We start from the raw sequence: 25,301 nt of genomic DNA, 5'->3' as shown, positions 1-25,301 counted from the left end.
GAAAGTAAAATAAGATTTCAGTTCATTTTGTTTAGTCCACGTTGGTTATAATCCACTCAGGAAGAAAAAAAAGCACTTTACAGGAATAAAAACCTTCCTTAAAAAAATCTCTGCTTTCTTAAAAATATAATAAAATAAAGGATAATTGCATTCAAACCAAATTGAATTCTATAGGGCCAAGTCAGAAGAAGTTCTCTGATGGATGAAATCAGAGCTAACCCAGTAATGTGAAATGAGTTTTTAAAAAAAAATGTATTGGTGCTGAGTTTGCAGAAGCCGGAGTCAAGTTGCAAGCTAATCAGAGTGAGGGCTTCAAAAAAAAAAAAGTACGACTCCAGCGTGATGACTCAGGTGTTCTGGGAGGTCTGGATCTGTCTGGATCCGAATCCGAAGAGATTTCCCTGCTGGGAATTAGTCATGTGTGGGCAGGTCTGTGGAAACTGCACACACAAACTAGGAAACGTCTAACACAAGCACTGTGTAAGCATGTAGTTTCATGTAGGGCCGAGTATGCAGGAAGCCCACGAGTTACAGTTAAGGTACCAATTAATTTTCCAGTTTAGGAACTAACATCATATTCAAAACAAGTAAACATGGAAAAAAAACTCTTTCGTATTTTTCTTGACATCACTGCTTTATGATGAGATTCCAGAAAATGTGTTTCCATCATTTAAGGCTGCTGCACACTAAAGGATTTTCAACTCTTGACCGATTTTTTAAAAACGAGGTGGACGACAGACAAAGTGACAGATTAAACCAATTTTTATCTTATAATCGTCAGAACGCACACACTAGATGATTTGGCCAGAACGTAGACCACTCACTTATTGTTTGCTGAGAAACGATTTCACAGTGGTGATTCCAGAAACTTGTAAATTCTCAGAAACACGCAGGATTCTTCTTCTGTTGTTTGTTTATGGGAGTCTGCAAACTATTTTAGGCGCGTGAGTGTGGACAAGTTGCGTGATTGAACGTGAACTTCAGGAGAAAAACAAACAGCATTCTATAGAAGGCAGGATTGGTTTAAACCTTTTGCAGCATGAGTTGGAGGTGGATTAAAAAACTAGTGAGCACAGTTGTTGAGTGTGGGAGACGCTGCACAACTATACTGTTCACAGCATGAAACTCAGGCAGAATTATACTAGAAAGTGGGAAAAAAAACTATACAATACAAACATATTATTATTTATGAATATAAAAAACACATATCACACCATTCAGGTATTTCATGTTACAGCGACAGACCCTCAAAATAACTGTGCCGGTCCTGACAATTAGTTTGACTGAATTATTCTGACAAGATTTGCCTGTGCACGTTTGTCGGGACTATTATCTGATTCTCCACAGCCGGTAATGACGTGCTGTTACATTCCTGATGTATATCATTGAAAAGGAAATGTCTGTGTTAGCAATTCACAAAACAACGTCAACATGAAGTTGACAACCACTTAACATATCTCTGTGGGAAGCTCGACCAGTGTGTGTGTGTGTATGTGTGTGCGTGTGTGTGTGTGTGTGTGTGTGTGTGTGTGTGTGTGTGTGCGTGTGTGCGTGTGTGCGTGTGTTGACTGATCCATCTTATTTGAGAAGCTCTGCCTGTGATGTTTTTTGGGCTGTTGACTTTTTGTGCTAATGATGTGAAAACAAACAAAGTGAGAGACATTGCAAGTTTTAGTTTTATTGCTTTTCATTCTACTGTTTGTCCTTTTTAACTCTGAATCCATGACTGTGAACTACATCCAACAACAGACCTGCTGCCAACAGTCTGTGCGCTGCCCTGAAGACACTTGACAGTTGGACCTGAGGGGCAGGATTTTATTTCTGTGAATCAGTGGTGAGACTTTGGAGGTGAACAGCAGGAGCACACAGGGTAAAGCAACTGATTTTTTCCTAATTTCATCATCAGCACCATGCGGCGTAACTACGGCAGCCGGAAACACTGGACGACCAAGAACTGGAAAACACAACAGCGAATCAAATCAATCACCTCCACAGCAGGTTTATAACAAAGTCTCCACCATAAAAGAAGCAATTTTTTTATGTGTTGCAGGAGAGGAAATATAAGTCATTTGCCTCATACAGGAAACCATTCAACAGTAAAAGCCAAATGGAACCTGGCAGTTTACAGCAACGGACAGCTTGTCCAGGATGTGGGGGCCTCCACAAAAGCATTGAGTCACTTCTATTCATTGTGTGGTGGATGATAGTTCACAGCACAGCTAATTTCCCCTGCTTTAAAGACCAGATAGTACACACACACACACTATGTGAAAAGACTGCACAAGATTAGTAAAAGACAGTAAAACCCTCCAGAAATAGAAATACTGTACATTTATTTATATTCCGTCTCAGCGAGGGCACGAAACGTCTCCTACGAGCGCTGCTTCACAGGAGTAACAGTGATAGCAGTGACAACGGCTCACAGAACCAAAAAAGGAAGCAACTCTGACAAACTGACACACGCACGTGAAGGAGGGAGGAGATTTACAGCAGAAGCCGGAGGTGAAGACTCTTCTCAAAGACTCTGCCAGTCTCGCCTCGCAATGATTCATTTTCAACCATTTGACCACGAGATGTTCTCAATGACAGGCAGAGGTCGTGCAGAGTCGCCCCCTCTGCTTCAGATACAGGCTGGAAGCTGTCAACAACAACTCCCTGATTTAGAACTTACACTCAGGTGTCAGTTTTCTCGGCGCACTTAGCTAAAATTAATTCAAGACTCCTGCATTAAATCCTTCCTGCACGAGCGCTGATGAGCCAAGAGGACACCAATGGCCTCGATAATGGTCCCACAGAGGTAAAACATCTGCGATACAGGACATTCATTCACAACTGGAAAAGAACGAGAGGTGCAACATCTGCAGGTATCGACAACCAAGTCCAATCCCTCCTGATCTCAGCAAACAATGGACTATAGGTTACTAACATATCTCACAATGCACAGTGCTGGCCTGGGCAGTAGTAGGAGTAACTTAGCTTCAGTAGCTTCTTGCTCTAGGACACGTCCGACAAGTGGACAGGAGCATTAACGCACCCTGCTATTTACTGGATGATCCACTCCACCTCCTCTGCCACAGTCATCCTCACTATCCCATTCTGTGTTGCTACAGCCTCTTTAAATGTTTCTGTATTATCTACCATTCAAACTCCTCTTCTCTCTTTGGCGTGGACTCGAGCACTGCACCGTTGGTCAAACTCAAAGAGCATCGCCGGAGTGACAAATAGTGCCAACACACTCAGATATCAAAATGTGTATCTGCAATGCAAAATGCCTACAGGTATGGATGACAGCTTTCCAAACATACAGCCAGAGTAGGAACATTTTCAACCAGAAGAAAGAAGGAGCCCGGCCTCAGACTGAGCCCTGATCTCCACATCACTGAGTCCGTCTGAGATCACATGAAGAGACAGGAGACACTGCAGCCACCTTAATGCACTGAAGACACGCGGTACGTTCTCAAAGATGTTTAAACTTATTTCAAAAAGAAAATATATGCACAGTCACACCAAGTATTGATTCAATTAATGTTTTTGCTTTCTACAGCACTTTTTATGCAGTTGATTTATCACATTCATATTTAACGCAATGATTTATAGATACAGCATTGATGTTCGCTTAAAGGGAAAGTTCAATGAAGAAATTAAAGTACGCTGTTTACCCCTGAAACTCTAAAAGTGTTTTGGGGACTCAAACACGTCACCCCCCCCCCCCCATCGGCACAGTGGTGAGTAGATAATAAGTGATCCCTTTAAATATGAATGAAACTGGATACAGCCTCGATGGGTAAGGTGCCTACCTGTCGAAATGTGCCCTTAAATGCTAATGAAATGGCATCTCAAGTATATACGGGTGTAATGCAGAACATAAAATCAGCTTAAAGTGCCTCTGCAACTTAAGATATTAACTGTATGTAAAGGTGCAGTGATCCCATTAAAGATGCTGGTCTTTAAGTGCTTTAATTATTCAGCTATGTGCAGTTTGCAATCTGCGTTTGTGTACATCACCAGAAACCGTCAGGAAACAAATATGAATTTCATCATCGCAAACCGTACCACCACACCTCAGATCACACACATCTCTTCACATCAGTGTGTGTTTGATATCGCTGCTCTGCTAAATCCAATAAGAGTCCCCAGTTGTCCCCGGAGCCCTTTAATATAACAATGCCACCAACCTGTGGGGGATCCCTCCAGCACCTCTCCCGAGTACCGGGTCTCTTTGAAGATGGGCCGGTTGTCATTTTGGTCGATGACAGTGATCAGTAGTAAGGTGGGACCATCCACAAGGTTTCCAGAGAAGTCTGTGGTTGATACATCCAGCTGTGGGGATGAAAGGATAAAGAGAGTTTATTTTGATGGTGTAACTGGGTAGTAACTCTGTGCCGTCGTGACGCGAGGTGGTTGGTTCAAACTCTGGGCTGTTGTGCATCCTGCTGCAAAGACATGCAGCCCTGTATTGAAAGGAGGGTAGTGATGAACTACAGATGCAGATAGACTCGCTTCATTTGTAGTTTTAACGCCAATCATGCAAAAACATATATACGTCAGAAATAAAAACAATTTAATTGCTAAAAACACATTCCTGCATCTCTCTTAAACTTGCATATGTACGAGTCTCTAGATTCCTTTAATCTAAAAGGCATTAACAGTTGGATACAGATAGAGGCTGCTCAGATTACTCATCCACTCCTCCTCCTCCTTCTCGCTACCTCCTTCACCTCATCTGCTCTTCTACCGAGGGATCCCTCCATCGGCCCACCTCACATATTTATGCATTCTGCTTCTCCCTGCTCTGCAGTATTGCTTGTCATCCCTGCAGTTCACCTAGGGGACCATGCCAGCTTAGATATGCACAAAATACACTCAGCAAACAAGCAGCTATTAATCCAGAGTGGGACAGCCCTGACCTGTTTAGTCAGCCCCCCCCTCTTGCTCTGCTGTATTTTTTTATCACATCTACACTTAACGTTACTGAAGCTGATAAATATTTATGAAAACGGCGGTTAAAAAGTTAAACTTGATAAGAAACTCAATATCTTATCTCTACAGCAGTTTGAGTGAACTTGAAGCTACATCCACACATGTCCTTGTCTTGACTTGGCTTAAAGGTGCAGTGTGTAGAATTTAGTGACATCTAGTGGTGACGTGTCATGTTGAAAACTCAGAAGGTGTTAAGTTTGTCCAGTCTGGGCTACTGTAAAAAATGGTGGCCTCCATAGAGAGAACCTGCTCCAGATGTAAATATAAAGTTTTTAAATATAAGGAACCATTCTAGGGTAAAGAAAAGAACAATTCATACAATTTAGATGAACACACTATTGTAAACATCAGTAGGATTATTTTATATTCAATTTCTGCCAATAGATCCTTTCACCTAAATCTTACACACTGGACCTTTAAGGGACAACATGTTTTCAGCCTCCTTCAGTATGTGAAAGCTTTTTTTGCAGCTCACATTCATTTTTGTTTTGATGCAATGCTTTTGCACATAATGTTTGAGGATTGTTACAGAGGCTGAATTTGAAAACCAAGTGCATCAAAGTGGTGCAACCGAAGGCTCCTTCAAATGCGGCCGGCAAATACGTCCTTTCACCCGAAGCGACAAAGGCTCCAACTGTTTTTTCCTTGTCGGGCAAACCTCTCCCAGGATGCACAGGCTTCGGTTACAAACTTCCGTTTTTCAAAGAGATCACAGCAGTAACCAAAGGTCTGATGCTTTTAAAGTATCAGTCTTCAACTCGACTGGACAGTTAAAGGTACACATGATAAAAAACTAAACGGTCATTAAAACCGGTCCAAAGGCTGTGCTGTTGCTAAGTGACAGCGGTAAGGGCGTGACATGCAAAGGTACGATACTCCTCAAATAGTCCAGACCGTCTCCTTTCAGTTCGGACTTCTTCTTCGTCCACTGAATTAGGACACAGCTCATAAGTCTATCGCCATGTTACCTGTTTGCGAGGAGCTAAATGCTTAAAGCAACTATGTAGATGAGGTATATATGGAATAAATACAGTCTATTATATCAACTGGCTCTGACCAGCTGCAACACAATGAGCTGTTATGTATAATGATATAAACTCCATCACTGCGTCGGCTCAGTTGTCAGGTTAGCAGAGACAGAGACGTGATCCTTTCCGATACGGTCTCAGCCGGTCAGCTGATGGAACATCCTGACTGCAGAAGAGGCTCCGCCCCATGAAGTCAGTGATCTGTATCCTATAAAGATACCATACAGTGTGTAATGACATTACCTCCGTTTCAATCTCAATCTGCGGGTAAAGACATCACATCACTTCCTTTATTAGCGCCGGAGCAGGGCTGTGGAGATTCATCAGAGTGAGAGAGTGAGCTCCTCCTCTTCCCTATTAGTAATGCACGACATTACGTAACCTCTCTATCACACGGGTCAACCCTCTGCTCTCCCTCTATCTCACTCCCTCTGTCTTCCTCTTCCTTTGTCCTCCTATCGCGCCATCACCGAGGAGCCTGGGGCGTATAGTGTAATGGCACACAATGCAGCAGAAGTACTTAGGTGTTCGGGACAAAATGGTTTCATGCGTCATGTCGTCCTCCTTCTCTGTGTCTCTCTACCTTGAGAATAAAGCACTAGAGGCTTTTCAAGAGGGACCGTGTCCTGATGTTCCAACATGTGTCTTCATCCTGTCCACTCAAAATACACAGAGGGCGTTTTCAAGATTCATATCTTTTTTACCTCTCTTACATTTGATCTGGTTAGTTTTAGTTAAAGGAGACTTTTGCCTGACATAGAGACGCCCTGTCGCTATCACCCAAATAGCATGATGTCAATTTGTCAATTGTATTTGCCATCTTTTTTTAATGTAGCGCATTAAAAAAGTAGTCTTTCTGTTTGATTTTAGAAAATTAATGATCTGGTTCATTCAGCAAATTTCATTGCCACTGTAATATCATTATAATATTACTACCAGCATCATCTACATCAGGATCAGTACTTGACACCAGTTCAAATGCACCAAATGAGCATCGTCGTTCAAATATTGTTAAATTCTATTTCAACTTCCTGAAACTAGTCCGAAAAGTCCAAATTATCCCCAAAAAAGATATCAAACCACAAACACATCTTTTAATTTGACTTAATTTTGGTCCATTGGAGCAACGTGAGACACTTAGGACTAAGCTGAAAAGTCAGAAGAGCCGGACCAAAGAAGGTGGGTGTTAAAGTGGCCATAGAAAGAAAGAAAAGACATATTTAGACTAAATGGTTGAAAGCAGCACGAGGGGAACTATATGAATTACATTCCTATGCCAACAAGTAACACGTGACCTTTCTCACCCACTCACAGATATATATTAACACATGCACACACATATATTAACACATGCACAGTGTTTTCTTCTCTGAGCTGTAATGAGAACATTAGCCTTGAAGTGCCGAGCATCAGATCATTTGAATGGAGGATCACACCCAACACCCAGATGACTCAGGAATGCTCCAGCACATCATCTCAGAGCAGCAAATCTCTCACATCCAGTCATGAACAGCTTTGATTAGCATCGCACAGAGGACTACATATGTAACACGCGCATGTCTTGGCTGTGCTCCACTTCCATAATACATTATGTATAGCACGTGTACAAACAGGGCGGTTAGTGCACAAAGATATTACAAAGATACTGAAATATTGTGCGTGAGTAATGCAAAAGGGAAAAAGAAAAAGCAACATGCAGCGAGAAAAACTCATTAACACCTGATGCTGAGACTCATCTCAGAACACACTCCAAACAAATTGCTTTGTTAACTGTGGTATATATTTTTTTAAATTGGAAAAGGCACTGGTTTCCAGAATAATTCTTCCTTACTCTATATTCAATGAAATCTTTTGGAAATGCTGACTCTGACTTCTACGATAGCATCAACCTCCCGAAGCCGATGCTATGGACGTGTGACTTCATCCTGATGAATCAATCAGGAGGGTTTCATGCCTTGGAGGTCCTCCATCTGTCAATCACACAACATCTTTGTAGTAGAAAACGAATGGACCTCATATTCCCAGAACCAGGGTCGTCTGAAGTAACTCACACTTTTCAACTCGGCTGGAAGCACTTTCCAAGTTTGACTGATGTCTGTCCACACACGACTTGAATTACTTCCTGCTATAACAACATAATAAATAACGACGACACCCAGTGGAGCACAAACCTCCACCGAGGCCCAACAGTCCCCTTCTATTCAGCAGCAAATCTGTTTGAGCTGGAAATATTGAAGACATATAAACTGTGGATTCTCTAGTGGATCTTTGCTCTTCATTGGAGATAGTCACAGGTTTGTAGATCTATTCGTGACTCTACAGCGGCTGAAAAAGAAGAAAAGAAGTACTGCTGCATCTCTTGTTGTTAAATAAAGTGGTAAGAAATGTCCTGGATCCACCTCTTTCTCCAGATCTCCGCCAAAATTTAATGGAATATTTCTCTGCCAATGTCCCAACCTTCCACCAAGTTTTGTGGATATCTATGCTGCAGTTTTTGCGTAATCCTGCTGACTAACAGACAGACCCACCAAACCAACAGGGGTGAAAACATAACCCCCTTGGCAGAGGTAATGCTAAAGTGCAAAATCAGGACACCTTAAGTGCATAGCTTTCTCCTTCCCTCCTTCCTTCCTGTATTACTTTTTTATCAGCTTATATATATTTCAAATGGATCCTGACTCTACTCATAGATCCATAAACAGCAGATATCAAATAGGATACTGTGCTTTGCTGTATGAAGCCGGTGAAAAATGACCGACACAGATTCTTCTATTTCTTGTCTCTTGACCACACTCTTACATTTTAGGTTTTCCATCAGGCTTCATGTGAAATAGTCTGATTTAAGTGGTTGTTCTTGCAAAAATGGGAATATCAATCAAACTGAATTTTGTAAACGCGCCGTACCTTCTGTCTCTGCTGACATCTCTTTTTGTGCTTGTCTAAAAAGGACACTGTGCACGTCCTCTGCTCTTAAAGATCTTTGCATAATAAAAAGCTGTGACATATTATTTTGTCTGTGCGTGGCCGACATGAAGAGGGTGAACGAGAGCGTATGTCTGTTGGTATGTGAGATCATTAAGAATAAAGTCTTCTGAGACCCAATCAGCCTCCGGCATAGAGCATGTGTATGTTATAGTACACACCACCATCATCAGTCATCCCTGCCTCCAGGGGACTGTCAAGAACGGAACAGTCAAAGTTAAAAAAGGGAGAAGCCCCAGTTGATTTTGATAAAAAAAATATCTATTAAACATATATTTCTTACTCATTCGTTCACTACGATGCTTTAAGTCTAATTAAATCTACATTATTGACTCTCTGCATCAATACGATTAAAGGAAAAGAAAAGCAGCCATTAACTTCCAGAGGAGCCAGACACGGAGCCGGTGAAGCTTAGCGGGGGAAGTTTGATTCCGAGTCCGAGTCTCTGTCGTCCTCACGTGGCTCATCACTTGCCCCTTAGCGAAATCAGGAAGCTTCTTTGTCTCTGCCACAGCGACAGGTTATTTCAAGTTCAATATTAGCTTCTACAGTGATTTCATCTGGAGGGAGAAGGAAAATTATCACTTGTCCAAGGGAGGGAGAGTTGGAGAGGAAGGATTCGCTCGTGCCAGATCAGCAGCAGTCAGTCGCAGCGGAGGCGATAAACTCTGTGTTTATTAGATGACCTGGCCAACTCATTGTTTGGTCTCACATAGAGACATTGAAACCTCTCCGTGGGTCCGAGGTCTCGGTTTTAAGACAAAGCTTGTTTCCAAATAAAGACTGCAGTTATTTGGTGAACCTCATACGATTATTAACCATGAATGGATGCTTACTGTTAGTTTTCTTCTATTTTGCCATTGCTAGAAAAAGGATTTCCACATCCATGCGAGGCTTCTGAAAGGGACAATTTCTATAATGTCAAACCTCACAGACATTCAACACTGATGCAACCTTGGTGTGGGTCAAAGGACGGTGGCTCGATGCTCCTCGGCATGAAAAGGTTTAAGAGAATTCATTATTCAACACAGAGTGGAAAGAATCAGCGATGCAGGATAACGCTCCTCTAAGAAACGCAGACAGGCTGACAAACAAATAAAAAAATATGTGCAACTGTAGCTGAACTATTTTAAAGTGAATAAGAGTAAATACTTCAGTCTAAAAGCTTTTTTTTTTCAAAATAAAAATGATGTGACACTACTCCCCTGTCCTGCCCTAACCTCTCCTCTGTCTCCGAGGATACCTTTGAGTTTTGAGAGGCCCTTTGTGCCCAGATGAGAAGCTAGGTTGATTACAGGGGTTCAATATAAGCAAAGGTGGAAGCTGAAGGCCCAGTCAATTGAGCGCTTGGCTTATTGTGGCAGAAGTGGAGCAGAAAAAAAAAAAAGGCAGCTGAGCTGGGGAGGCTTTATCCCATCTTTAAACACAGACGAGAATAGGACGGGTAAAAAGGGAAGTGGTGAAAAGGGGGCAGAGTCATGCATATGGAAGCGTCTCCATTGCCTTCCACTGCCATCAGCTCATTTCACATTCACTCTGCATTCATCTCCTCCTGAGCCATTCAAGTAGTCCTCCCTTTTGCCGAGGAGGTGAATTCAAAGGGGCTCTGCCTGCCTGCCGTTTTCTTAAGATCCCGGTGAAACTGCTCTGCGGCAGCTCCAAGGTGAATAGTACCCAGCACCTCCAAACATTCCCGTGGCTCAGCCTTTATCAGCAGGCTGTGCTCCGCCCTGCAGAACCCCAGTCCTGCGCTGACACTGTTTAGACCGTCCCCCAGGGGGCAGAGCTTTCTCTCCCTCTCTGATCTGCTTCACCGTGCGGCTCCGGCAAAGTGAATTTGATTGGTCAGATCAGCCTGGAACACAGAGGGAGCGGGACGTGGGGGCAGATCTGTCAAAGACGTGTATTTGAAGAGTGAATAGCCTAATGACGGTGGGGGGGGGGGGGGAGTTAACACCGCCACTGACCGTTAGACCTTAAACAAGAATCATGAAATACAGCATCCAACAGAGTCTCTTAACACAAAATCCTTTCATTGTGTTTAAGTCAAAAACAATTTCATTTGACTATGTTACACCGACAGCTTGTGTACTTGTGAACAAAAGCCTTTTAGTCCTCTTTTCAATTTACCAACCCCTTCTCCCAGCACAGCGAGGTGCGATAACAACAGAGGGGGGTTTCTCTCCCTCGTTTTCCCAATAGAATTTTCGCATTTTCCTCGATTCCTCTCAAAAGCTCAGACCTTGAGGCTTCAGCTTAACTCCAACTGGGAGAAGAGGATGTTAATCCACCGGTCCACTTCAATGTGCTGCATCTACCTTCAAAAGCTAGAATCCCTTCTATACCAATGAAATCCTGCCATGGGAGCAGACTGTCAAAAAGGAGACACAGCTGCCAGGTGCGTTTCATGCTCTCACCGCGGAGACACGAGAAAACCAACTGGGAACGGGGAAAGAGTTTTCTGCTGAAAAAGGTATTTTTCTGCAAAGTGGAACCACAACTTTATGCCATCAAAGCCAAAACTATTGAACCAAAAACTCCCCATACACCTGAACTATAAGATTGAGGTTTTCCTGAGACATTTCTAGCCACGCTAGCAGCGTCTCTCCTGGGATGACGGTGTTGTTTCACCATTTTAATGCTGGAATACCTCAACAACTGCAACGTGAAATTATATCAAAATCTGTCAATGTTGCTTAGAGGATGAATTAGAATTAAAAACTGTTGATGTATTGCCATCATCAGATTAACATCTCAAATTGACCAAAACTTTGGTGACTGAACAAATAAAAACTATTAAACTTGACCCGAGTGCTGGATCTATCATATACAAGCTAAACAAGAATGTACAAGAAACAGGAAACACAAGAAAACATTTACTTATTACACTAGCTTTAGTCTAAAAGAAAACATGGTCATGATACGGTCATTAAAATGAAAACAAAATTGTATCTCCACCACCAAAAAACCAAGACCTTGAAGCCTCTGTCATTCCCCAATTGATTGAAATAATTTGAAATACATAGACCGAAGATAGGTCACAACTAAAAACTAATTTTATTTAATCACCATGCATTCACAAGGGGTTTCGAATGCTATTACACAGTACGACTAAGACGCAGCTCCTGAGCCAAATAAACTGGAAAGAAAAAATGCTGAGTGTTCACATTTTGAAGTCCTTATGGTCGGGCTGCAGTCTTGTTATATTGTTACAAGCTAAAAAGGAAAGATTTCTGTATCACAAACTTTTCATTAGTGGCAAAAGACTACAACTTGTGGTTCAAAGTCAAAGGACCCCCAGAATATAAATCATATAAAACATAATGAAATCACATTTATTAACTCCAGAGTCTAAATAGAGTCTAATAGTCACAAAACATTGTAAATGCGATCGACTTTACTGAATAAATTACTATTTAAACCATAACATCCATCTAGGAAGGACTATCAATTACTTAGAAAATCATTTGATCGTATACGAGTAGAGAAAAAGGCCATTATTTAAGTAGACTATATTAAATAAACCTCAGCTTAAGACGTTACATCAAAGTCACAAGGATAAATCCGTCCCTATTAGACAAGGCAGGAGTTTAGAATTAGTGTCTGAAATAAAAGAGAAAACGCAGAACAAAGAGGAAACTGAGGAAATACGACTAAATTATAACATCACACTGAGTCAGAGTTCATCATCAAGGCACGAAGAGGAATCTTTCTTTTTAATGTATGGTTCTTAAAACAAAAAAAAGAACCAGTATCAATTAACAACCAAATAATGTGCACTGCATTGATTTAAAAAAAAGAAATCCCAGTGATGAGGAAACCCCCACTGCCTCGCTGCTGCAACCTCAACATGAGCCCTGCAGGAACCAGGGGAAAACTCGGCTTCCAGATGCTCTGCATGCAAATGTTTGACTGTTCAGTTCTCAGCCCCGGATCCATGGGCCATGCACTCACACTGTTTAGCACCACAAGCTCCTCTCAGATTAACCACAGTCATTCGGTCATGACTGGGAGATTGTCCGAGAGGTGAGGACAGTGCATATGCACACTTCAATGTTTGTTTATTAATCACATGCTAACACAATACTTAACTAAAGTTATCACACTTTGCAGGTTTCCCCTCATAGCACGCAGGTTAAATGGAGCTGATAACCAGTTCAAATGACTCCTGAGGCGCAACGCTGATGCTCAGTGAGACGGAAATAAACCACAGATGAACAGCTAAGGGCTCAAGGGGAATTCACTGGAGCTGATTAAAGTCTCTGATCGGGAGTCGACCATATGCAAATCACGGTGTTTATGGCAGGACACCACAGAGGAGGCCACTGGTCCCAGGTTTCTCAGGGTCTCTCACAGGTCTGTGTCAGGGTCTGGCTGCCCACCACCTGGAGCTCAGTAGAAGTTCAGTGAAATCAGTAGAAAGTAAAGTGAAAGTAAATCCATCTACTGGAATGATCCAATCAGAGCACAGAGCCTGACTCCATAGGGAAGCAGGGGAATGAGCTGCTCACACCTGCTCACCTAAGAATGTGTTTGAGCTGAAGGAGCTCTGTTGGGAGATTGGTCCGAAAAGCATGGGTGTGTCAGATGAAACCATAAAAGAACATGATTGTTGGTGTGTTGTCGGCTAAAAAGCATTTTGTTTGTCTCCACTTGTGTCTTAGATGAAGATCAGATCATATTCTACAACAAATTAAAATAGAAAACTGCGTATTCCACATTTTTTCTAGCCACTGCAGTTGTCCTACATACAGAAGTTTGGATGTTAAGCTCAATAAGTAATTAGCTTCGTGGTGCAACTCGTGCCTCCGATAATTGTCACATTAATCTAATATATGATCCCAATAAGATCTCACATACTCCACAGACTGAAATAACAGATCATACACTCAAAACTTTACATTAATTGAGAGTAACTGATAATTAACTCTCAGCGCAGCTCTTTGAGCAACCAGCCATAAATCAGTAAATGAAAATGTGTGTGTGTGTTTGGTCTAATTTGTAGTTATAAAGCCAGTGAGAGTGAATATTAAACCCTTATTATTAGTCATTTGCAGCATGAACATCCCAGAAATGGTAAATTATTAAAAACAAATTAGAGAGCTCTTCAAAAAACATCTGCTCTTGGAATATTGGGTTGTGTTTTGTGCGGATATCTTTATCCGCCTCTTATCCCGGAGTCGGTGATCTGAAATGTTCCTCGTTACATCAATAGAAAAGAGGCCCTCGGAATGCCGAGGCCGATATAAAGAGCTGGTCTTCGGAGGGAGAGAGATTGAATGAAAGATGGAAGGTGAAAAAGAGTGGGGGAGAAGATAGAAAAATTATAGAAAAGGGTCTTTCATTGAGCCGGCCGTCTGGCAAGATAAAACATAATCCTGCTTCTGAGGAGTGTTGAAAGAGTCACAAAGGCCCTCCCTCGTGTATCATGGTACAAAACACCCCTCCTCTCCAAAAAGGTATAATTCAATTTCCTTTTGTCTGGGCGGTGAAGGCACTGTTTGGAGGGCTGGTGGAAGACTAAGCTCGTCCGTCTGCTACTGTCTGGACCACATCTTTGATAATGTTTTATATTTGCCCTAACAGGCGGCTTAAAGACGGTGCACTCAGGACTGAGCGGTGCCTCGGGCAGGGCGGCTGTGCGCAATTACTGTGGAAGTATTTCATTTTTATCTTTAAAACCAAAAGATGGCCGGTATCTTTTGAGATTCTGTGGGAGGGTGATTTCCCGAAAAAAAAAAAAAATGCTTTTGTGCAGTGTGGTGCATCCATCCATCCAACCATCCATTAGCTATAGTGTTTATCTTTAGGTTGCAGGAGGGCCCGAGCAAACTCCCGCTGATTCTGGGCGAGAGATGGGGGGGTAAGAGACAAACAACCAGCAACCATTTCCCAACTATGGGCAATTTTTACTCTCGAAGTCGCCAGTCACCCAACATGCCTGCATGTCCTGGACAGTGGGAGGAAGCTGGAGGAAAGCAACGCAGGGAGGGGAGGAGCATGCAAACTGCAAACAGGAAGACCAGTTGCACTGTGGTCATGTGTCTGTTGCCATCTAGTCTGGAAAGTAAAAATGTACAGTGTAGCTGAATGCACCACGTACGCGACTGTAGTTTGGATGTTTCAGTGTTTCTGAATGGATACAAGACAAATTACTGTTTGGGGTTTTGGCCGTACAAAGTATATTAACACATTTTTTTGTATTTGCTAATCAAAGTGCCAAATGCACTAAATAATTTAGAGCAGTGTCACAGAGGAAGTGAAAAAAGACTGAGAGGAAACAACAAAAGGACCAATAGAGAGTGAGGCAGATGAGGTAGTATAATGAGGTTTAGTAAGAATAACAAATAAAAAAATATATGAAAAATAAGAAATTAAACAGTATTTATTTGTATGTTCTGCATTGTAATATGCACAGCGGCATGCCCACACGCGCCATTGTTTCAAATAACCAATGCTCCCATCGTTTACAGCAGATGTAGCTTCATAAGCCTGAGACCTGAGACAGGTGAGGCCCGTTGTCCAAATCCCACTCCTGTTTTCTGCTTGGCTGCTCTGTAATTTCCTGGGTTTTGGAGAGCAGGACACGCTGCCCTGCACACAGGAAAACAGGCCTGATGTGCACTTAGTCGCTGTATGTGGGCAAGAGATAAAGGACACACACTCTCTCACACTCACACACACACACACACACACACACACACACACACACCGTCAACACCACCACCACCATCTACTACCTGAGCAGAAATATCCTCTTGCCCCCATAATAGCAGTTACCTTTAAGAAATATAACCACAGTACTTTAATGCCACAGGGTCACACACCATTGCTCTCTGCTGATAATGCCTGTGGGCTATAATTTGTTATTTCTCATGCATAATTGTCTCCTTAACCACACACAGAAAACAGTCTGTCCTCTTTGCATTTGTCTCATGCCTTCTCTCACAGACATTTTCGTCTTTATTTTTTTTTCTTCAAAATAGATCCTCAGTCGTAAGCAAACTTCAAATGAAACCACTGTCGAAGAAACTTTCTCTGAATCTCTTCCTCCGAGTGCAGTTCAAAGACATTTTCCTAAAAGTTTTAAACATTCCTCCTGTTTTAAAGCCTCCCTCCAGGTCAGGATCATTCCACTCTGAGGGTTGTGTCACTATCCCGCCGTCCTTCCAGAAGCCCCCTTAAACCCCTGCAGACACACTGCTGTGCCCCAGCTCCCAGATAACCTGATTAAACAGTGAGTGCCCTGTTGCTCAGCCTCAGGCGTTACCGCTGCTAATTCAGCCTGTCGGCCGCCTGCTGGGGCTCATGGCACATCCCCTAATGCACTCTGCCTTTGTACCCTGGCAGCTGTACTTTCCACTGCAGGGACTGGAAGCAGAAACAGCCCCCGAGTCATCCAGCGAAATGGCGACATCAAACTATAATATGGCTGATGGCTTTAAATGGGTCACTATTAGTTTATCCCAGAGGAGGTTGAAAAGTAAACACATTAGGAAGAGACAGAGTCACTGCTGAGAATGACGTCTAAAGACCACACACCTCCACCGAGTCTCCACCGAGATATCAGCCCGATTTGTTTTCCCCATCAAGATCCATGGATTATTCCCTAGGAAATTGGTGGAAAATGTCACAATCTAGCAATGTTAAAGAAAGTGAAAAAAGAAATACTGAATCTTCCTGTTGGTTCGGATCCGCCCAAAACATGTGATGGGTCTTTCCACCGCGGTACAGGGAAATCTGTTCTGTCCCATAATCATGCTGAGAAACAAACTAATAAACTAACCCACAGACAAACAGTCCCAGGTTTAACCCGGTAGAGGTGATGCTTCCAATCTGTCAATGTTGGTAATTGTTTTTTTTACAGAAGCAGCAAATAGGTTTCTTTAATCCCATTTAAGCATTTTCTTTCCTAACTTTTAAAATGTTTGAGGTCTGAAATGCCACTTGATTCTTAAATAACATACAAAAGAAGGAGAGTATCCACAAAGATGAGCCGGAGCGTCCTGGGTCATATTTATAGAGGTTTCTAGATAGAGATATTCACTCAATCACTGGAGCAAACACAAAGACACAGCCAAACAAACACCCAGCACAGTCTGTAACAAGAAGGGTCAAATGTCTGGGCTTCCAGCTTCAGTCACAGTTCTTCCACATGACAGATCAATCAGAAATCCCCTCTCTCCCACCCCCCCACCCCCCGGCCGACAGAATCAGGCACAGTGGAGCAGGTACAAGCCGAAAGGGGAAGATAGAAAAAGGGACCAGCGACTGGAAAACTTGATTATACAATAAAAAAACGTGGAGGCATCAATGTGATCTGCGGCTCAAATACTGCAAACTCATCAAATTGCATAAATGAATAGCCTAAAGCAATGTGATGCTTTTTGCTGCACAGTATCGAGAGGAACCTGCCCTGAAATGCTCTAACTAGCGTCTTTGTGCTGTGTGTGTGTGCCGTAGTATTTAGGATCTAACATTTTCAGAGGATGTTTACAGACATTTCATCCGATGTTTGGGGCTAAGGAGTAAAAATCCAGTTTTCCCCGTCAAACCATAAACCCATGAACAGCAGCAGCTTATTAGTGGAGAAACAGCTTCACAATGCAAACAGGTGACTGACAGTTTACTTGTTGTGCAGAGGTCACGTCACAGGATGCAGCCTCTCTGCTCAAATATTATACATGCAAATATCATTCATATACATTTGAATAGAATCTATGTGCGATACATCCAGAAAGCGGCTGCGTGCAACCACTATATGAACCTGTATTGTATCCTTTGTATTGGCATCTATTATCTGTTTACACCATTTCCTTGCAGAATTATGAGTCAGACGTGAGTGAGTGCCATTTATTTCCACAGCTCTAACACAGTGACTTCTGCCCCTCAGTGTTAGTATATTCCTCGTGGCCTTGATTTGCTGTCTACAAAATAAGAAAAAAACATATAAAATTGATGTCACTCTAAAAAGAGTCCGAAAGCCACAGTCGGAGTAATTTCCATAGCAGAGATATGTCAGCGAATGCCACAGTTTGATGTCTGCTCTGTCAAGAAAAGGTAAACGTAGGTGAAAATGTTCCGGCTTTATTTATACAGTTTGACAAGAGAACAAAACTGTTTTGAAGGGGGCAGCTCGGCAAAACTTTCTGAAAGCCCAGATATTTCGAAAAATCTAAATTTTAAAACAGCTGTCAATTCACAGCTTGGCCTTCATAGAGTCGAGATAGGTCCAGATGTGTGTGTTTTGCCGGCGTGTGCTGCGGCTTGACAGACAGAATATAGGGGGACAGAGTATGGTCCCTTTTAGATCGGCTGTCAAAGGACATCACAAGGCAGGACTCGGCTTTCTACTGCACAGCACAGGCTGAGGCACACGGCATAAAGAAACCTATATAAATATTGAAAACGCCCTTTCATTTCCACTCCTTCAAAAGAAACTTTAACAGTCCTTCTTATGCATATGAAATCACAGCATCAAAGACAGTAGATTAGTTTACGACGGCAAATCTAGAAGTGATTTTCTGTGGAGATCACACGGAACCTCGAGAACGTCCACTGCAGCATTTCTCAAATTTCAGCCTCTCGGAGATGAGCACGCACGAAGGCCTCGCCGCGCTCATTGCCGGAGTGACCTGCATTACTGGGGGTCGTCTCCGTACCTGTGTAAACAAGACTGTTATTTATCACTTCACATTCTACCCTTCCCTCTGTTCTAAGCCAATTAGAGCTCTTCCCCGCCACTCTCGACCCGACCCCGGGCTTGTCATAACCGCAGCGATAAGCGCCGCACTCCCCCCCGCCCCCCTTTCCCGTCCTCTCCATTTTCCATCTCATTAACATTCATTTTCACCCTAATTGAGCTTAATAAGAAAATAATGTTTGACATTAAATCCTTGTGAACATGTGGCCCGGGCTGATCACTGTGTCTGTTTGTTCTTTCCCCAGCAAATGTTTATTTTGTCGGGGGTTTGTTTGTCTGCCCGCCTCGCTTGCTTCCGTGCTTCCTGTAATAGCCTACTTAGCATTCCCACTCTCCATCTGTCTCGCATTGACCCCTCGCTGTTGTTATGTTGAAGTGAGACTGCGCTCCTTTTTTTTTTTTTGGAGAATGTGTTCTTCAAAGTTTTCTTTAGTTTGTTTTACTTTCTGCTCGCGACCGCGTCGTGTGTGTCCATACGTTTCCAGCTGAGCCGCCCAAACTCCGAGCGCTGCTTTTTAGATAACAAGCTGTTCGACTTTATTGATTTCATTTCTTTTCAAAGCGGCCGCTGATATTATTTTGACATACAACGACTTTGTGTGTGGAGAGAGAGTGGAGTTTTCCTTTGCCAATAGCAATCAATCATCATCTCGCCATAAAATAGGGAGGCAGACCTGCCAACCTTGAACAAAGTCACGGAGTTTCACCTTATCAGTGCTGCGTATTGCTTATATTTATTTATTGCATTATTATTGATGTCATCTTTCTCTGTGTGTCAGGAATTATGGCTCGACACGCCTCTCCCTCAGAACATCTTTCACAAACAGAGCCATTCATGTTGTTTTCATTCTCAGGATACATGCACATACATACAATTTTGAAAAATGCATATTATTTCATGCTGATCGAGGATGACAGACGTTTCTATCAGTATTGCCGACTGTGAAAAGCTTGTGGGTGATTTTTTTTTGGAGGTGGATAAACGAATAGTCGATACTCTATTTATTTGGATTTTGTATCTTTTTTTAGATTGTATTTTACTTTATATAGATTGTTGTGCAGCATTGCCTTTTATTTTTAAATTTAATCTCATTTTTGTGTTTAATCTTTACTTGTTTTGGTCACTGGAGCAGCAATTGATTGTATGGTGCAACATTCGTTACTGCACAATCTGGAATATTGATTCTTTAAAGGCCCTTGTCGGGTTACACTTGAGAACTATTCTATTTATTCTAACTCGACGCAAATCATAAGGAGAAGACGGCAAGAAAGAGGTTGAAACCCTGAGTTCTACGCACAACAGTCCATGGCTGCATTGGTGCATGTGGACAAAGACACACATATAGCATGTCTGCGATACACTGAGGCAGAGGGTCTTTATTGACCAGCATATACAAGTCTGAACGTGAGGAGCCACACTCCCATGAGAGAAATATCTAATCTATGTCCAAAGCCATGTCCACTGTTTGTGGAATGCTGTTCTGTAATTTATCTCGATGGATAATAGACTTGACATTTACTGACATTTGACTTCAAATATTATTTAAAAAAACAGCACGAATGGGAGATTATATCACGATCATCTTAAGTCCGTGTCTCGGTGCGACCGATCGATAGAAACGTTCAATAACATGCCTGAAATCGACATCTTCCACGTACACAGTGTGTTCCTGGAGAGCAGTCGTGTATTATAGAAAAATAACAGATTTTTTTACTACTTGGATGTTGGAAATACAAACTTTAAACACAATATCAACAAAGTGACTTGTAAACTTGTTATTGTGAACACATTTAGACACCCAGCAGAGAAGGAGGAATTCTACTGTTTATTTGGAGTTATTTCTGGTGACCTGATTTAAGTTCAGAATTCATTGTGCACTTAGATCACCCCCCTAGTGGCTGGCTGCAGTATGGGACACAACTGCCTCCTCCATGTTGGCAGATGGGACATGGACCATACTAAAAAGTCGAAGCACATGCACTTAAGTTAGTTCTTATAACACTGACACTAACTGACTCGAGATTGGTCGACAAGCAGCATAACCTCAATACTCCAGATGACATCATAAGCTCAAGATGGCAGAATCTACATCCAAGATATTTTGGCTTTTCTTTTTTCTACAACAGATGGAGGTGGAGACGCAACCTTCATATTTATGTTCAGTCCATGGTCTCTATCATGTAGCCGTTGAAGAGCCAGATATTTAACTCAATATTTGGTAAAGTATTTTAGGCTGATTTTAGAGCTTTGTTGCTTTAAGAACCTACTCGACTGAAAACGAGGACAAGTGAGAAAAGGATTAAAAATGAACCAAAACAAAAACAGCAGATCTGAGCTTGAATAACCAAAAATAATCGCTTCATTAGGCTGAGAGGTAGCAGAGTAAATATCCATGTGTTCATTATCACAAGCAACAGCCTCAAGATACAAGTGGTCATGTGAATATTAAAATATTGATAACAGCTTTTAATTGACACATCTATCAGAGAGAGGACTTTGTCATATGAGAGTGAGAGAACCTGAGCTTTCCTCTTTCCCTTTGCCAATAAAACGCCTTTAGAGTAATGATCATTTTAATCTAGCCCTGAATATTTCATGTTTCATACCCACACGAGCCATTAGCTACGGCGGGGAAAAGGGACACCCTTAATTAATGTGACTGGGACAGGCTGCCAGGACCACTGGGCACGGTAAAACGAGATTCAGTCTTCACTCTGCACTCAGTGTTGGGCCGCGGATAAAAAAGAGGTGAAGGTGCATTGGATAGGAGATCTTGTTCTGAGTTATGACGGAGACACCGACGTACTATCTCCTTATGATAAGAGGAGACAGAGCAAGATGTCGGGCTGGCCCTGTTGGGGGGGAAAAGGACGATGAGCCCGGGAAGAAAAGTAACACAAGAATGTGATGCCTGTGTGCACGACATGTCTGGGTGTGTGTGTGTGTGTGTGTGTGTGTGTGTGTGTGCGTGCGTGCGTGCGTGCGTGCGTGCGTGCGTGCGTGCGTGCGTGCGTGAGTGTAGGCCTTCGGGGATTACAACTATCAGGGTACAAATGATAATGATCATTAGCGGTGGCCCCACACACATTGAAGGATATAATTAATGGTTAAAGCTAATTTTCTCCAACCCATTACAGCAGTGGCATATCAGATTGCTTTTTGTTTTTTTTTCTCCCACAGTGATGGAATTATTTAGCTATTGACTGAAGCCTTCAATTAGGTCTCAGAGCTTTTATGATCACACTGTGAAGGCTGTTTTTTTTGGAAAACAGTCTTATCCTCTAATTTCCATCTCGGGCTGGCAGTCAGATACATAATCAAGTAAAATGCATTTGGTGTGGTTGAAGCTTAAATCCATAACACATTTCTAGTTAATAGCATAATGTTGTTTGAAGTGATCTGCGTGGTGCAATGTGTTTAGCTTATACAAGTTGAATTTAACAAGTCTCTTTGCTTGTAGCACGGTTACCTCTCGGAGCGACAGTCTTTTTCCACGTCCGTCTAAACCATCATGTTTCCCATCATCTCTGTGATGTCACAATAATGAAACTATAGCAAAGCAGCAGGTCCTGGATAGTTATTTTTTACATTAGCTAATTCAAACGAAAGCAAACTCCTGCATTATATCTCCGTTATCAGAAGCAGCAAAAGGAGCAACGAGGGCGGGAGACAAATCTTTCAAAGACAGGGGTGAATATGGTTCAGAAGGATTTGCCCTGTGGAGGCAAATAAATAAAGGAAGATAAGAGATTCAAAGTTGAATCAGTTTTAGACGGGTAATGCACTTGGTAATAATAAAATCTGTAGCTGGCTAATAAATCACCCTTATCTCGTGGTGGAAATGCGAGCCACGTGTGTGTGTGTGTGTGTGGATAAATCGTGTTTGGATGATATTGTGTTGTAAAGTAATGCCTCTATCAGATGATGAACTCGGGTATAACTAAACAACAATGTAAAATCGTAACATTAAATGATTAAGAATATCCTGGTATTGAGGAAACCTTCATTTTTTACATTTGAAGCTTCGGATATCTTCTATTTTATCTTTTTTTTTTTTTTGCTCATCCTCATTTCTCCACTTCCTGACACTTTGTGATTCAGCTCAGTCATTGTGTCATTAAATATCTGTGCTGAACAAAACTTTTTCCATTCTGAACACAGTAAAATCTTTATGGAGACGGTCCCCGGTTTTTCATTCTCTGCTCTTCTCTCATCTTCACTCGCCTCTTTTCCACATATCTTTTCTTCTTCCTTCCCACAGTTCCACAACTTTTGGCCACAAAGGACCCCAAAAAAAATTGATTCCACTGCGCTGTCACAACACTGAGGGATATAAGCAAAAAACGAGTAGATAAGTGCAGTTGCTTTGTCAGTGTGTGCTCGTGTAGCCCTCTCTATGTTGTTAGATTTGTTTGGTGTGATATCACAGCCCTGCTGACAAGAGTGGATGAAGTATCTCCCTTGAGTTCGTCCAAGTACATGAAAGAGGCATGACATTTACAGCTCTGATCTCGACTCAACAAGTCACCAAACTGCTCATGACCATATCAATGCTGACCAGTCAAATGTAGACTAACAGCGCTACCGTCTTCCAAGTGACCAATTACTCAGAGATGCTTTGTCGACCTTGATGTCTTTCCCTACTACAGCATTTGGGGTATATACTGGCAGAATGGCCTCAGCCCATTTCCCTAAAACAACTTCAGCATTTCCTATGATTTGCCAACTTCTACAGACGACAAGTGCCCCTTGTCCTGGTCTCACCCTGCAGAGGCAGCATTTCAAGAGCTAAAGCCTTGATTGATCTCTGCCCCCCCCCCCCATTTCCACTCGCCCTGATCCCTCCAGGCAGTTTGTGGTGGAGGTGACCGCCTGTCAAAATGTCAGAAGGTGTGACTTCTCCAGGAGCTGCTGGCGGTCAAGTTAACATTGGGGGAGTAGGTACTGTCTCGTGTGGGAGCGATTTACTTTTAGTCCCTAACGACCCTGACTCCCATCTCTTGTCAGTTTTAGTTCCCGCTGCCGAGGTTATCAACCCCACTGTTTCTGAGACAGGAAGGAGAGGTCAATGTCCTCAACGCTCAGGCATTCATTGACGCAGCCACTGTTCCTGGCTCAGGGCCAACTCAGGACTCATCTCCAGATCTCTGAGAGCTAACAAAGAGGAGATGACCGGAGCGGCTCCACGGCAACATGGTACACACCCAACCAGTCATAGAATCTGGCTCTCCACCTCGAACCTACCTTTATGGTTAGAGGCCCAAAAGACGACATTCATTGGGCCACTCCCCATCTAGTGGAGTGGCCCAATGAATGTCATAGCCAATAGCAAGGTAACCAAACACTCTACTAGCCTGCAGAATAAAGAAGCGCAAATAAACACAAATCTCAACCCATTTCTCAAACTAACTAAACTGTTAAACAACCTTTAACAACCTCTAAGTCCTCTCGTACCATTCAAACTGTTTGCTAAACAATGATTGGATAATCACGACTCAGGTGAAGGATTTAGCTAACGGTCTTCTTGGCTGTACTTACTTCACTCTCTGGCTTAAAGAACATTTACTTCACATAGATATTCCTTGTTTAGCTCAAGCTCCTGCCTCATACCTGGTTCACTGAATTATTGTACAGATTAATGTAGCATTTGCTTTTCCAACACGTTTCAACATCCTGATCATCACAGTGCTATCAGCACGGTGTGGTGTCCACACACTGTACGTCAGTATACTGACATACTGCTTCTATACTGGATGATAACTTATTTCTATATTAAAATAGCTTGGGGGTGTTAGATGTGTTTTTCTGACTGACTGCCTCTGTTAGCCAGTTATTCGTGGGATACAGGGATGCTCAATTGTTGGGTGTCAAACGTACCTGTAAACAACCTAAATCAGGCATGTAATATTCAGCACTCATTCCAGAGAGGAAGAAAGACAAAAGATATTTGGTGTTTGTGAGTTTCCTTCCCGCAGCCTATTTCTTACTGTTCCGCTCCTGCCTCCTCTCACATCTGTTGGTATTTACAGAGTAAATTATTTCTGAGTTTTTACAAAAGCCAGTTAGCTTATCAACAGCTTGCACCCAGCCGAAACGCCCTCACTCACGTCTGGTTTCAGAGCACAGGATGAGATCAAGAGACTGAATTAAAAAGAAGATTTTCCCTGCCTCTCTCTTCCTTTTTGTTGTTGGGGGAAATGCTTCCATAAGGGAGACAACCCCGAGGGCACGAAGCCCAGAGGGCATCTCAAACAGACTCCCAGTTTTTTTTTTGTATTATAATAGAAACCATCAATTTCTAACTATAACATCAATTCAACCTTGAAAAAACAGCAGACTCATCTTTTCCCAAATAACGCTGACAAATATAAACTTTCCACAAACTGTAGTTCTTCATTTTCCAGCGTGCAGAACTCACACTGAATTCAAAAGAAACTGATGAAAGTATATTTAGTTTGAGCAACTGATTTTCATGAATAACTTGATCCAGTTGAAAAAGTTCATACACAAGCACTGGAATTAACAAGAAAAACAATGAATGTGTCAAATAATCAAGAAGAGTGTCGAGGTCGACGGAGAGGAAAGAAAACAAAAACACAATAAGAGT

At 42.3% G+C, this 25,301-nt stretch overlaps 1 protein-coding gene across 1 annotated transcript in view; it reads right to left on the bottom strand.

The window, feature by feature from the left end:
• The window catches only part of cdh13 (cadherin 13, H-cadherin (heart)), a 285,157-nt gene that overhangs the window by 128,483 nt on the left and 131,373 nt on the right, over positions 1–25,301 (bottom strand). The window contains exon 7 of the mRNA XM_034588673.1: positions 4,176–4,320. Within this exon, the coding sequence (XP_034444564.1) occupies positions 4,176–4,320 (145 nt within the window). The remainder of the gene's footprint in view (positions 1–4,175; positions 4,321–25,301) is intronic.

The sequence above is a fragment of the Hippoglossus hippoglossus genome, chromosome 6 (genome assembly GCF_009819705.1).
Source record: "Hippoglossus hippoglossus isolate fHipHip1 chromosome 6, fHipHip1.pri, whole genome shotgun sequence".
Taxonomy (NCBI): Eukaryota; Metazoa; Chordata; class Actinopteri; order Pleuronectiformes; family Pleuronectidae; genus Hippoglossus; species Hippoglossus hippoglossus.
The sequence above is the reverse complement of the archived record's forward strand: the minus strand, read 5'-3'. Positions and strand labels throughout refer to the sequence as shown.